Source organism: Megalobrama amblycephala, linkage group LG11 (genome assembly GCF_018812025.1).
Source record: "Megalobrama amblycephala isolate DHTTF-2021 linkage group LG11, ASM1881202v1, whole genome shotgun sequence".
NCBI lineage: Eukaryota > Metazoa > Chordata > Actinopteri > Cypriniformes > Xenocyprididae > Megalobrama > Megalobrama amblycephala.
This window is the reverse complement of record NC_063054.1, coordinates 12,058,303-12,073,978: the sequence shown is the minus strand read 5'-3', so window position 1 is coordinate 12,073,978 and position 15,676 is coordinate 12,058,303. Positions and strand designations below refer to the sequence as shown.

At 39.3% G+C, this 15,676-nt stretch overlaps 1 protein-coding gene across 1 annotated transcript in view; it reads right to left on the bottom strand.

Moving 5' to 3' along the window:
• lama4 (laminin, alpha 4) overlaps positions 1–3,631 on the bottom strand; it is a 65,462-nt gene extending 61,831 nt beyond the window's left edge. The window contains 1 exon segment of the mRNA XM_048206159.1: positions 3,365–3,631. Coding sequence (XP_048062116.1) covers positions 3,365–3,460 — 96 coding nt within the window. The 5' untranslated portion in view covers positions 3,461–3,631.
• Positions 3,632–15,676: the final 12,045 nt, after the last annotated feature.

Here is a 15,676-nt window from a genome sequence, read left to right as displayed (position 1 = left end):
TAAGTGCAGCAGAATTTTTTTGTAACCTTGGTCAGATCTGTGCCTTGCCACAATTCTGTCTCTGAGCTCTTCAGGCAGTTCCTTTGACCTCATGATTCTCATTTGCTCTGACATGCACTGTGAGCTGTAAGGTCTTATATAGACAGGTGTGTGGCTTTCCTAATCAAGTCCAATCAGTATAATCAAACACAGCTGGACTCAAATGAAGGTGTAGAACCATCTCAAGGATGATCAGAAGAAATGGACAGCACCTGAGTTAAATATATGAGTGTCACAGCAAAGGGTCTGAATACTTAGGACCATGATATATTTCAGTTTTTCTTTTTTAATAAATCTGCAAAAATGTCAACAATTCTGTGTTTTTCTGTCAATATGGGGTGCTGTGTGTACATTAATGAGGAAAAAAAATGAACTTAAATGATTTTAGCAAATGGCTGCAATATAACAAAGAGTGAAAAATTTAAGGGGGTCTGAATACTTTCCGTACCCACTGTACTTTCGTCTTAAGTGGCCAGTTAACACACACATGCTTAAGCAATCCTGTAGCTCAAACAGTATTGCATGGCAGAAACAATTCCATGGTCATGAGTTTGAATCCCAGGGAATGCATGAACTCATAAAATGCTAACTTGAGTTGCTTTAGTTAAAATGTAAATTAATGGGTAAATGTAAATAAATAAAAGTCGCATTTCAGAGGCTCTCCTTCTTGCCTGTAACTCATCTCTCTATCCTGCTCTCTCACACTGTTTACATTACTTCTGTGAAACCACACACCAAGAAACACATACCAGATCATAAGAGGAAAACTGAATTTCAGCACTGTTTGCATACTTATTCTAATTCTATTTGGTCAATTTATATTATAGGAGTGTAATTGTTAGTTTTGGTCATCAAATTTGATTGGCCAAGCATTGTTCTAACACTTCTGGTATAGAATATAACAGCAATGGGACATTTCATTCTGCTTGTCTATGTTCAATGCTTTCCAGACTATGCATGAATAGCTCTGAATAGAATGGAAGCAAAGTGTTTTTTTTCTCTCATAATTTCTCTCAAAAAATTTTTTATATATATATATTTTTTTTTATTCTGTGGCGGAAACAAGCTTCCATACTCATCGGCTAAAATGCATGCACGTTATTTACTTCCATAACAAATGCAGACCTGCATCTAAGTTGCATTCACAATCGCACAAATCACGTCACAGTTGTCACGGTTATGTTTGCTTTGTGTTCTAGTTTTGGTTTTACCCGCCTGTCTGTCTGTCTATGTGCTTTGAGTTAGTTTCCTTGGTTACTTATTTTAGTCACACCTGTTCTGAGTTATGTTAATCATCCCTCTGTGTATTTATAGCCTTGGTTTTGATTAAGTATTTGTCTGTTCTCATCTTACTATGTTCCGTTCATGTTTTTGGAGTGTTTTTGTTACATTTTGAGTCAATAAATCTAATCACTGCTACACAGTGCACTTCAAGGTCAACATGACAGTTGTCAGATTACCAATTTTTCATGCAAACATTGCACTGTTTCAAACTAAAATGACAGTGTGAAAGTCCCCATAGTTTGCATAGTATCAGATCTACAGTACATTGTGTAGCTTCACAAAATGTTTATGTTGGTAACAAAACAATGCCAACCAGTTACTACATTGGTATTTTGGCATGTAAAAGCCTATTTATAACAGTTTCCACCATTTTTTGCAATGTTAGCATGTTGCTAAGCTAACAGCGTAAGCATAGCCTAAGCATAACATACACAGCCCACCAATATTGGATAAAGTTGATCGCTGTAATTAAACTGTAATTAAACATCTGGTAATGAATGATTTATGAAATATAATGAACATCTGCACTCTAAAAAATGCTGGGTTAAAAACAACCCAAGTTGGGTTGAAAATGGACAAACCCAGCAATTGGGTTGTTTTAACCCAGCGGTAGGGTTAAATGTTTGCCCAACCTGCTGGGTAGTTTTATTTAACTCAACTATTGTTTAAAAATTACTGTATTGCTTAATTAAAATTAACCCAAAGTATGTTGGAAATGAACATTTATTAATGTTCATTGAATAATTATTAAACAATAAACATTCATGAAATTGCTTATTAATAAATTTATATTAATAAACTATTAAACTATTAAATTTATATTAATAAAATATTAAAGCTTATTAATAAACATTCACCTTTTGTCTATTATTGTTGCCTCTAATTGCATCTGGTTTTTAATTTCCCAACTATTTTGGGTTTATTTTAAGCTAGCCATATAGCAATTTTTAAACCATAGTTGGTTTAAATAAAACTTAAATAAAACCCAATTGCTGGGTTTGTCCATCTTCAACCCAACTTGGGTTGTTTTTAACCCAGCATTTTTTAGAGTGTGCTATCTTAGAATTTGGCTGATCAAGGTTACTTAGAAAGCAGCATTATTTTTGCTGCCTGCTTTGAGAAACAGCCTTTGAATTAAAAACATGTCTATAATGCCTTAAAATGGTCTAGCTTATTAGGCTTTGGAACACAACTTGAATTTGTTCTGTTCCACAGGGAATGCATAAGTAAGGAAGTTCCCACACTGGGTACCCACTAGATCATGTCTCCCCCCAACAGATGGCCTCCATTCGCTCTCTGTTGCATTTCCGGTGGGGAGTGACTATTAGACCTTATAGACTCTCAACAGCTGCTGGTTGGGTAGGTGGGGGTGGGGGCAAATTTACCAAACATAAGACGCATAAACCATTTTAAACTGTTTGTTTTCATAGCATATTTAACACTGAACTTTAATGTTTAATGGAGCATTAGATTTAACACATGTCCACACCCAAAAAGCCAAGTAAAACATTTCATCCAGATAAACAACTATGGATGATTCTCAGTATTTCCAGTAAGAACAGCCCATAGAAAAAAGTTATTGCTCCAAAGTTGCTTTTGAAGCTCTGCTTTATGTTTCATAAGTCAAATATTTTTATATAGCCTAGCGCTTTTCAGCAGCAACTTTATCTCAGATATTTTCTCTATAATTCTTCAGGAGAGATAAAAACACAAATGAGGTACTCATTGACATAGAAGAACTAGCATAGCCTAGCTCAAATAATTTGAACGCTGAATTTAATTAGAAATATTAGAGCATACTGAAATCTCTTTTGATTGCTGTCTTTAGTATCTGATAATTCTGAGCGAACACAGAGCTAAAAAGAATGCAACACTATTATGGAAAGTGCTCTGGATAAAAGTATATGTGCAGCATCTGCAAACAAGTATAACATCATAAAGAAACTAAAGTGAATCATTTTAATTGTTTATTTTGAAACCTTTAGCATGTGACGTTAATTCAAATATTTATTTTTTTCTCAGCCATAAAGAGAGGACTTACCCTGTAGACTTTGTTAAACTGTTGCGAGGAAGCTGCATGCGTGAGTGCTGACAAGATGTAGAGAACACAGATAGATCCCAACAGCAGAGAGGCCATGATTCCCCCTGCAACTATTCTAAAAGCCCAGGCAGTGTGTGTGGTTGTGTTCCCTGCTGTAGAGTCTTTCTCACATCTACTTCTTCCCAGGCTATTTTTTGTCCTCACTCAAGCCTATGTAGTTTGCGCTGCTCTTCTCTTTTTCTCTCGCTTACGCCCTGCCCTGCCAAGCTGGACTTCCTCCCTCGAACACCCCCGGCCCCCCTCTTCCTCACACAAACATTTTCCTCACAAGATCTTGAATGGAAATCACATGCAGCTGAGAAATAAATATGAGTTTAAAGAATCCAAACTAAGGGGGGAAAAAATCAAGATTCTTTATGTATTCAACTTTAACTTCAGCTGTTGTTACACAACAGGCAAATATAATGTTGCGTGATTGGCAGAGAGAAAGTAATTGTCAGCTTACACTACCCTTTGACCTTGGCTGTGGCCCTCCCCCTCCCTGTGGATGTCTCTTAACCTCTCTAACCCACTGGAAATACCATCTCCTACAACACACACATTCAGATGAGATGCATGACAACATATCAGGTACACAGAACAGGGTCAGTTTTCTTGCTCTTGTGTTTTGGTTGTATAGTACAGTATAATCCAGTGTATAGTCCAGTGATTCTTCGTTCATGGATTCCTCTCAATTCTTGGCGTCTCACTGCTCTTCTCATTTTGAATGTCTCTCTTATCTGACACTCTCCTAATGAGCAGATAATCTGAATTAAGTATGTTAGATAAGAGAGAAATACAAAATTTGCAGAGCAGTGGAACACCAAGAATGGAATTGAGAATCACTGGTGTAGTCACTTACGAAAAGAGTAAAATCTGTGATTATAGTTTGTAGTCTATATTTATGTCATTTTTGTTAAAGGGTTATTTCACCCCAAAATGAAAAAATAGCCAACAATCACTCACCCTCAAGTCATTCCATTTCGTTTATCTTTGAAACACAAATAAAGATATTATTAATAAAATCTGAGAGATTTCTGTCACACCATGCAAATACCACTTTGTCACTTAAAAAAATTTCACAAAGAAATCGTAAAACTAATCCATATGAAACGAGTGGTTTAGTTCAAATTTTTCACCTTTTGCTCACCATCCAACAAGATGGCCGTCCCCTGGAAGACTAAGTGGAGGAGTTCCTGAGATCTGACCCTGGGTGTCCTGATTGCACTCTTCGGGTGTTTTTTGAATGGGCTTGATGAATCTGGCCCAGCTGATGCCAGTGGGAATGACCACCTGTATCGTGGCTCAGCATATGATGTTTTATTACAGTTTTCTCAATCGATTTGATACATTTCTCCAAAGGAATGTAGTTGCTCTCAAAACAATTAACACAGCAAACTAAACACACTATTTTGTTAGCAAAACAATTCAGTATTCACTGCATAATGAAGCTCTGCAGTTTTTTCTATTAATGCATTTATCAAAAATAAATACAAGTGTGTTCTCTGTTGATTTGATGTAGATCCTAAAAAACCTATATAAACATATATGTTTCAATATAGGTTTTGATATAGGTTTTTAATATATGTGACATATATAAAATTGGCCGTTTTCCTATATTATATGTATATATATGTTTATATCGGGCTGAACTATATCCAGCTTCTCTCAAGGAAAAGCCATAATTTATGACATGAGCAATTAGGTTGGCTCTGATTTCATTTGAAACTCATCTGTACCCTATTCTTCTACCTCTCCTCCTTCCTCTTACACCTCGCTCTTCTCTTTCCCTCTGTCCATGTCTTTTTATATTATCTTCTCTTGCTCTTTCCACTAATACCATTGCCTTCCATTCTACCATATCTTCTCCCTCTACTCCGGCATCTTCTTGTCTTCCTACTTCCTCAACTCTTCTTGCTCCTTCTCCTCTTCTTAAACAATCTATTCCTTTTCCCTCATCTCTTTCTACCTCTTCCACTGTTCCTCTCCCTCTCAGTATTACCTTTCCTCTCTCCTCCAAAACTTCTCACTCTTACATCTCTTCTTTTTCCCATTCTTGTTGTTTTTCTTTCCCCTTTTATAGTTTTTGTAATTGAGATAGCTTTGTAAACAATTAGAAAATTTGCATTTCCTGTGTTGTGTGTATTACTAACTCAGCAGATACTTATTTGGGGCTAATTGAGAACATTCCAAGTACAACTGAGATTTTCACAAATAACAGAGTTTTGTTTGTTGTGTTTGGAAAAATGGAGCACAAATGATTGTGATTTCTGTAAAACCAATAAAAAGAGCTGCAACTGTTTTCGCCTGATATATTAAAGTTTTGGTTGGATGTAAACATTTGGGAATTTTGTGCACAGTGTTTCGAGAAAATGATGCATGTAATTTAAAATTTGCATGAAATGAAGGAAAATTTACAACTTGTTTAGGACAATTACAAAGTGTTCAGATTACTGTGTTAACTGTTTCGAGAACAGTGACCTGAGTTTGGAGAAACGTGTCAAATCGATTGAGAAAAACTGTAACAAAGTTCGGGAGGAGCAGGTTCAGATAATGAACCTAATTAGCACAAGTGGAGATCATTCAGCTAATCAACTCAACCAACTTCATGATCAGCCCTTTTGAAGATTCCCCCTTCAAAGTCTATCGTATTAGCCCCATTGGAGTGGCTACGAGAAAATTTTCAGGTGAAAAACGCCTTATAATCGATCTGTCAGCTCCACATAATTCCACTTTCCCAAGCATAAACAGCTTTATCCCACTCAACGAATTTTCTCTCAAATACCACAACATAGATCAGGCGATCGACGGGTCAATGGGTCAAGGCGCTTGGCTAGCCAACATAGACATCACTTCTGCTTTCAAAGTGATGCCCATCCATCCACGTATCCATGGCCCCCCCAACTCCAGGACACACCACAGTCCACCGCACTATTCATGCTTTACCCTCTCATAGTAGCAGCCTTCCTGTGGGGGAAAGAATGGGTTGCTAACAGTATTTTAGTGCAATAAAGCAACTGTTCAGTGCATTAATAAAGGCCATTCCCATTTACCCACTCTGATGTAACTCCTAAGACATCTAATCTGGATCTCAGCGTGTGACCAATTTATCATAATTGCTAAACACATCCCTGGATCAGAAAATCAAATCGCTGACTCTGTCTCGTTTTCTGTTTCAGAAATTCAGGATGCTGGCTCCAGAGGTGGACCAATTCCCAACTCCAGTACCTCATTATTTAGTCGCTCGACATCGCTCGACACCATCCTTCAAGCAGTTTCTTGCAGAACCCTCCAATCCTAAGTGACAGCTTGGAGATGTTTTAAAGCATTCCACTTCTGACCATTCAACAAAATGCTGTTTCCCAATTTCTCTTTCCTTTCTATCACCTCATTTATCTCCTACCAGCATTAAAGGGTTAGTTCACCCAAAAATGAAAATAATGTCATTTATTACTCTCATGCCGTTCCACACCCGTAAGTCCTTCCTTAATATCTTTAATTAAGATATTTTTGTTCAAATCCGATGGCTCAGTGAGGCCTCCATAGCCAGCAATGACATTTCCTCTCTCAAGATCCATTAATGTACTAAAAACATATTTAAATCAGTTCATGTGAGTACAGTGGTTCAATATTAATATTATAAAACAATGAGAATATTTTTGGTGCGCCCAAAAAAAAAAAAAAAAAAAAAACGACTTATATAGTGATGGCTGATTTCAAAATACTGCTTCAGGAAGCTTCGGAGCATAAATATGTTTTTAGTACCTTTATGGAGAGATGAAATGTCATTGCTCCCTATGCAGGCCTCATCGGATTTCAACAAAAAAATCTTAATTTGCGTTTCGAAGATTAACAAAGGTCTTACGGGTGTGGAACGGCATGAGGGTGAGTAATAAATGACAGAATTTTCATTTTTGGGTGAACTAACCCTTTAAGGGCCTCCAAGTCGGCTCCATTAAAGACTACCTAGGTGGCATCCAATTTTTCCACCAAATAATGTACGGCACTCCCTCCCCAGAGATAAATATTTCACAAACCTCCCTCCTGATCAAAGGGATTCAACGATCCCAGCCCACCTGTCCCGACTCCAGACAACCCATAACTCTAGACATTCTCACAAAATGTATTCATAGATTTCGCACACATTACCAGCCCCTCAGTACAACTGCCCGCACACTCAACGCTATGTTTATTCTTGCTTTTTTGGGGGGGGTTTTCTTAGATGCTCAGAACTCGCTATCACTTCCAAATTCAACCCAAAAGTCCACCCCACCATCTCAGACTTATCAGTACTCGATAGTGAAACAATCTCATATTTCATTAAGCAAAGCAAGACAGACCATACCAAACCAAATTAAGGAGAGCATTCAGCTAATCAACTAATCCAACGACAAGAGCTATAAATACAACAGACTTACCTCTGTTCGTTTGACAGCATGACTGGGGATAGATGCAACAGACAATGGTAAAACTGCATTTTTAGAGGACTGCAGTTTTAAAACATCAGAATTAACCCAGTCCTCATGTTAACATTTATTCATGGATGAATTTTGATTTTAAAATTTGTTTAGATTTTGCGAGTTTTGCATGTTGATATTGCAATTTTTTAAAACATAAAAAGCAAAAAATGTAATCGTTTTACTTTTCAAGACTGAATTTACTTTTCCCTCAACACTGACACTCTACACTACACTGACTACATATTCCATGTTTTCATTACAATTATTATTGTTGTATATATGCAACTTGCTGCATAATAATTTGTTAAATTTATATGATGTTTTATTAACAAAGTTCAGGAGGCGTAGGTTCAGATAATTAAACCTATTAGCACAAGTGGAGAGCATTCAGTTAATCAACTCAACCAACAACAAGAGGTATAAATACAGCAGACTTACCTCTGTTCATTTGACAGTTTATCAGCATCCCTCCTCCACCCAATTTCCTCTATCTATTCTTACCACAACCCTGGAGAGTACTCTGGGTTCAGCCAAAATTCCAAGCTCAGAGCCCTCCCCCGGACAGTATGCCAAATACACATAACTTTACTCTATTTAATTATATGTATATGTGAACTCGTGAAATAGCGCATTCCACCACCAATGTACAGCATTCACCTGGATAATGCGACGGCAGCCATGTTAAACCCCAACTCTTTATTCGAAGTACATCCTGGACCGAAGGACAGTGCTTTTTGACAGTATAGTGTCCCCATACTAGGGTGTTAGGACCCACACAGAACACAGGGTGAGCACCCCCTGCTGGCCTCACTAACACCTCTTCCAGCAGCAACCTAGTTTACCAGGAGGTCTCCCATCCACGTACTGACTAGGCTCAAGCCCAAAGTATAGTTTACTTTTTACACGTACGCAACGGTCAGCATACAGTGTGCTTGACGCTAATTTTGTCATTAGAAGAGTATGCACGTACTGTACACGCACCACCAGATTTTTGTAACCGTGCCTGTGTATGCGTACGAGTCAAGTGAAGTATTCTTTCCACAGCTGTGCGTTTGACTGTGCGCTTACACTAGCGTACGCATAAAAAAAAAGAAAAAAACAATGAAGTATACCCAGGGCTTCAGCCTTGCTTAGCTTCAGTGGTCAACCAGTCTTGGGCTACAAGGTGATATGGCTGCTGACCATACATGCTGCAATACTGCTAATACCATATGCACAAAAATAAACACCTCTAAATAAGTCCTTTTAATATGAAACCATTATCATCTCTTTGTGTAGCGTTTAGTGTACTTTTGTTGTATAACCTACTGCATGCCTTGAATTACCTTCGGGATTAATAAAGTATCAATCAATCAATCAATCTAAAGCACGAATTTGTGAAAACGGTGACATTACGCGCATGTGTGTTACGTGTTCAGTCCAGAAAAATGGAGTGCAGCTGGAAGAAAACAAAACTAGAAGTTTTTTGCATTTCGTGGAGAGAGAGAATGATTGAGTACAGAAAGGCCTTAAAAACCGCTAGATCTGCTTATTTTCCAAATCTTTTAGAAGAAAATAAACACAACCCTAGGTATTTATTTGATACAGTGGCTAAATTAACAAGAAATAAAGCTTCAACGTCTGATGTTTCCAAACAGCACAGCAGTAATGACTTTATGAACTTTTTTACTTGCAAGATTGACAATATTAGAGAGAAAATTATAACCATGCAACCACCTACTACAGTATCACGTAAGACAGTGCATTGTAGTGTTCTGAGGAAAAATTAAATTCATTCGCTGCTTTAGGAGAGGAAGAATTGTCTAAACTTGTTAAAACATCAAAATCAACAACATGTATGTTACACCCTATGCTGACTAAGCTATTGAAAGAGATGCTTCCAGAGGTCATAGATCCTCTTCTTAATATCGTTAATTCATCTTTATCACTAGGATATGTGCCAAAAACTTTTAAGCTGGCTATTATTAAACCTCTTATTAAAAAAACACAACTTGATCCTAGAGAATTAGTCAATTATAGGCTGATCTCAAATCTTCCTTTTCTGTCAAAAATACTAGAAAAGGCAGTATCATCACAACTATGTTCCTTTTTAGAAAGAAATGGTATCTGTGAGGATTTCCAGTCAGGATTTAGACCATACCATAGTACTGAGACTGCTCTCTTTAGAGTTACTAATGATTTACTCTTATCATCAGATCGTGGCTGTATTTCTCTATTAGTGTTATTAGATCTCAGTGCTGCTTTTGACACTATCGATCACAACATTCTTTTAAATAAGACTTGAAAACTATATTGGCATTAGTGGAATTGCTTTGGCATGGTTCAAATCATACTTATCTGACCGTTATCAGTCTGTAGTAGTTAATGAAGAGATGTCGTATCAATCACAAGTTCAATATGGAGTACCGCAAGGCTCAGTACTAGGACCGTTGCTTTTCACTCTGTACATGCTGCCCTTAGGAGAGATAATTAGGAAGCATGGTGTTAGTTTTCACTGCTACGCTGACGATACTCAGCTCTATATTTCCTTGCGCCCTGACGAAACCTACAAATTCACAAAACTAACAGAATGCATAGCTGACATTAAAAACTGGATGACAAGAAATTTCTTATTATTAAATTCAGAAAAAACTGATATCCTAATCTTTGGACCAAAAACTTCCTCACGAAAAAACCTTGAATACTTTCTAACACTTGACGGGTGCTCCATTAAATCTTCGTCCTCAGTTAGGAACCTGGGTGTGCTCTTCGATACCAATCTTTCATTTGAAAGTCATGTTTCTAGTATCTGTAAAACCGCCTTCTTCCATCTTAAAAATATATCTAAACTTACGACATATGCTCTCAATGACAAATGCAGGAACAGTTGGTTCATGCATTCATGACCTCAAGACTAGATTACTTGTAACGCTCTACCTGGGTGGTTGTTCCTGCTCGGCTTGATAAACAGACTACAGCTTGGTCCAAAATGCAGGCAGCTAGAGTTCTTACTAGAACCAGAAAGTATGACCATATTAGCCCAGTTCTGTCAACACTTACATTGGCTCCCTATTAAACATTGTATAGATTTTAAAATCTTGCTACTTACTTATAAAGCTCTAAATGGTTTAGCTCCCCAGTACCTGAAGTGAGCTCTTAATGCACATTATAGTCCTTCACGTCTTATTGCGATCTCAGAATTCAGGCCAGTTGATAATACCCAGAATATCAAAATCAACTGCAAGGCAGGCAGATCCTTCTTCCTAATTTAGGCACCTAAACTCTGGAACAATCTTCCTAGCATTGTTCGGGAAGCAGACACACTCTGTCAGTTTAAATCTAGACTAAAAACACATCTCTTTAACTCTTGGCATACACATAACACATTATCAATACATTTACATTTTTCAAATCCGTTAAAGGATTGTTACGCTGCAATAATTAGGTCGGCCGGAACCGAGAACATTTCCTATAACACTAGGTATACCTGTACATCAGAATAAGAATGGCATCTACGCTAATATCTGTCTCTCTGCTTATCCTGAGGTTTTCCGGGTGCTGGATCCAGGCCGTATCCAGGTGAGATCGAGAACCTGCGCCTTGACATGACCACAACGCAGCCCTGAAGTGTCAGCAGAGATTGAGTCAACTAGATCATCCCCTGTGAAGGCCTCATCAACACGACAGCCAGTGGCAGAGTTCCTCAACAAACCGTCCATAACGGCGTGATGAATACGATCCTCAACTGGATGGAACTGGAATAAATACTTTGACTGTTGCGATCACATCGGACTTATGATAGCTGCTTGAATCATAATAAAACACTGTTCGCTGGTGGCTAGAGGAGAACTGGCCCCCTGACTGAGCCTGGTTTCTCCCAAGGTTTTTTCTCCATTTTAACACCTGTTTGCCACCTGATGTCACCTGTTGGAGTTTGGGTTCCTTGCCGCTGTCGCCTTTGGCTTGCTTAGTTGGGGACACTTTCATTTGATATTCAACAGTGTTTTGATCTGCCTGCATTGACACCATTGTATGTGAACTGAACTGAGCTGGATGATGGCATCACTGTTTACTCCAGTGCTGATATAGATAAATTAACTAAATTAATAACTATTGATTCTTACAACGGAATGAATCAATACTGAATTTACTTAAGATGGATAATGACACCATTTTCTTTAAGAGCTGCTGTGCTGCCAAAATTATATACCAGTGATCACTGTAAAGCTGCTTTGACACAATCTGCATTGTTAAAAGTGCTATATAAATAAAGGTGACTTGACTTGACTATAGACACATAGTGTTTCTATACAAAGTGAGATCGCCAACTACTGGCCTGCTATGCATAATACAGTATGTCTTGGAGGTGTCTCTCATTAAATCAGAATCAGAATTAGAATCAGAAAGAGCTTTATTGCCAGGTATGTTGTTTACACATACTAGGAATTTGTTTTAGTGACAGAAGCTCCACAGTGCAACAGAGTAACAGCGACAAGACAAGACACATAATAAAAAGAATAAAATAATAATATACAAATTTACAAGATAGACAAAGTGCAAAAAAAAGCAAAAAACAATATATAATATAAACAATTTGTATGTACAGTTATGTGTGCAAATTTGAAATATAAATAAGTGTTTTAAGTAAATAATGTGTAATAGTGTTGTGTGTTCCGTGTTTGTCAAGTGTTCATGAGATGGATTGCTTGAGGGAAGAAACTGTTCCTGTGTCTGGTCATTCTGGTGCTCAGGGCTCTGTAGCGTCGACCAGATGGCAACAGTTCAAAGAGGGAGTGTGCTGGATGTGAGGGGTCCAGAGTGATCTTCTTTACCCTTTTTCTCACTCTGGATAAGTACAGTTCTTGGAGAGTGGGGAGGGTTGTGCCAATGATTCGCTCAGCAGACCGGACTGCCCTCTGTAGTCTTCTGAGGTCAGATTTGGAAGCTGAGCTGAACCAGACGGTAATTGAAGTGCAGAGGATGGATTCAATGATGGCAGAGTAAAACTGTTTCAGCAGCTCCTGTGGCAGGTTGAACTTCCTCAGCTGGCGAAGGAAGTACAACCTCTGCTGGGCCTTTTTCACAATGGACTCAATGTGGTTGTCCCACTTCAGGTCCTGGGAGATGGTGGTGCCCAGGAACCTGAATGACTCCCCTGCAGTCACAGTGCTGTTCATGATGGTGAGTGGGGGGAGAGCAGGGGGGTTTCTCCTGAAGTCCACGATTATCTCCACTGTCTTGAGCGTGTTGAGCTCCAGGTTGTTAAGACTGCACCAGACAGCCAGCTGTTCAACCTCCAGTCTGTAAGCAGACTCGTCACCGTCCTGGATGAGGCCGATCAGTGTGGTGTCATCCACAAACTTCAGGAGCTTGACAGAGGGGTCTTTAGAGGTGCAGTCGTTGGTGTACAGGGAGAAGAGCAGTGGGGAGAGAACACAACCCTGAGGGACACCAGTGTTGATGGTGAGGGTGCTGGATGAGAATTTTCCCAGCCTCACGAGCTTCTGCCTGTCTGTCAGGAAGCTGGTGATCCACTGACAGACAGAGGTGGGCACGGAGAGCTGAGTTAGTTTGGGCTGGAGGAGTGATGGGATGATGGTGTTAAAAGCAGAGCTGAAATCCACAAACAGGATCCTCACATAAGTCCCTGGTCTGTCCAGATGCTGGAGAACATAATGCAGTCCCATATTGACTGCATCATCCACAGACCTGTTTGCTCGGTAAGCAAACTGCAGGGGGTCCAGTAAGGGTCCAGTGAGGGTCCAGTGATGTCCTTCAGATAAGCCAGAACCAGTCTTTCAAATGACTTCATGGCCACAGACGTTAGAGCCACAGGTCTGTAGTCATTTAGTCCAGTAATTTTGGGTTTCTTTGGGACGGGGATGATGGTGGAGCATTTGAAGCATGAGGGGACTTCACACAGCTCCAGTGATCTGTTGAAGATCTGTGTGAAGATGGGGGCCAGCTGGTCAGCACAGGTTTTCAGACAGGCTGGTGAAATGCTGCCTGGGCCTAGTGCCTTTCTTCTCTTGTTCTTTCTGAAGACCTGGCGCACATCATCTTCACTGTACTGAATTGCAGGTGTGGGGGAGAGGGGGGTTGTTGGAGGTGTGAATGGTGAATTTTTCAAACCTGCAATAAAACTCGTTCAGATCGTCTGCCAGTTGTTCATTCTCCACAGAGCTGGGGGATGGTGTCTTGTAGTTGGTGATGTCTTTCAGACCTTTCCACACTGAAGCTGTGTCATTAGAAGAGAACTGATTCCGAAGTTTATCAGAATAATTCCTCTTTGCCACTCTGATCTCCTTTTCCAGTGTTCTCCTTTGGCCTGTTTGTACAAGACTCTGTCCCCATTTCTGCGAGCATCTTCTTTGGCCTGACGGAGCTGGCTGAGTTTTCCAGTGAACCAGGGTTTGTCGTTGTTGTAAGTTAAATGAGTCTTTGTAGGAATGCACAAATCCTCACAGAAACTGATATATGAAGTTACAGTCTCTGTGAGCTCGTCCAGATCGCTGGCAGCAGCTTCAAAAACACTCCAATCCCTGCTCGCCACATGCAGGCCAGGGGGGCACCCTCAAGGCTGCACTCTACAACCCACCCCCTCACCCCATTTGGGAACAGGTCCATTATGGCGACCACAGCACCTGGGGAACAGATGAGTCGAGAGAAAAGACAGTGAAGGGACGAGGAGGGACAGAGGTGAGAAAGGGGAGAGAGGAAACAAATGAGGAGGAAAAAACACACTTTGGTCCCCGGATGAATGCCAACAATTCCTTCCTGGTGCATGGACTGCAATTTCCCTTGCCCTCTGATGGATGGCGAAGACTTTGTCCCGGCATGCCTTTCCATTTTCCGGCAACCTAGCAGCTAGTTAATCCATCGTCCTGGCAACCCACTGAGCAAATTATGTCCAGAAGACGTCTTTTTGAGGTCTTGTCTCAGGTTGAAAAGACGTCCACTGAGGGGCCAGAATGAAAGTTTTTATGACGTCTTTTTTTGACGTCTTCTGGACATCCAATATAGACGAACACGCAGAATCACCAAAGGAGAAAAATCACAATTTTTAAGCCACCATCATGGAGATGAGTGTTTGCTTTAGTTGGGCTCTTGACCCTTGCCTTATTAATATTAGAGTTTGTTTGGGCAGTTTTAACTGAGTTATGACAGCCAGATAAGCAAAGAGAAATGATCAGGTGTTGGTTATGTTTTCACATAATCATTATTTGACCTGAATCACTGAACTCATTTAGAGCCCAATCTCTGAGTTAGATTCACATTATTGATTACAGCAGCACTGTGATTCTACAGCACAAAATCAGCTTTATCAATATAATCTGAAGGATTTCACATGCAAAAAAATCTTTCTCTTAGGCACACACAGACATCAAGAATCAGCCTGTGAATCTCAATGACGGTGACAAGCAACATATTCTGATCAACAGATCAACTCTGAACATTAGAAAACAAGCTACTAAAAAGTCACATAAAAACAGAACAAAATAAAATATGAGAATAAAGGAAATTACTAAGACAATTAAGATCATAATTTATTCATGCAGCAATGCATGATGGGAGCCATGGATGAATTTTGATTGGTGGCTCCCAGAATGCACTGCAACATGCTTTTTGATGGTCACCACTGTTGAGATTCACAGGCTGATTCTTGATGTCTGTGTGTGCCTAAAATGAATAATTTTTTTTTTTGTTCAACACACCTTTTCTGGAATCATTTGAATCATATTGATAAAGCTGATCTTCTGCTGTAGAATCACAGTGCTGCTGTAATCAATAATGTAAATCTAACTCACAGATTGGGCTCTTCATGAGTTCAGTG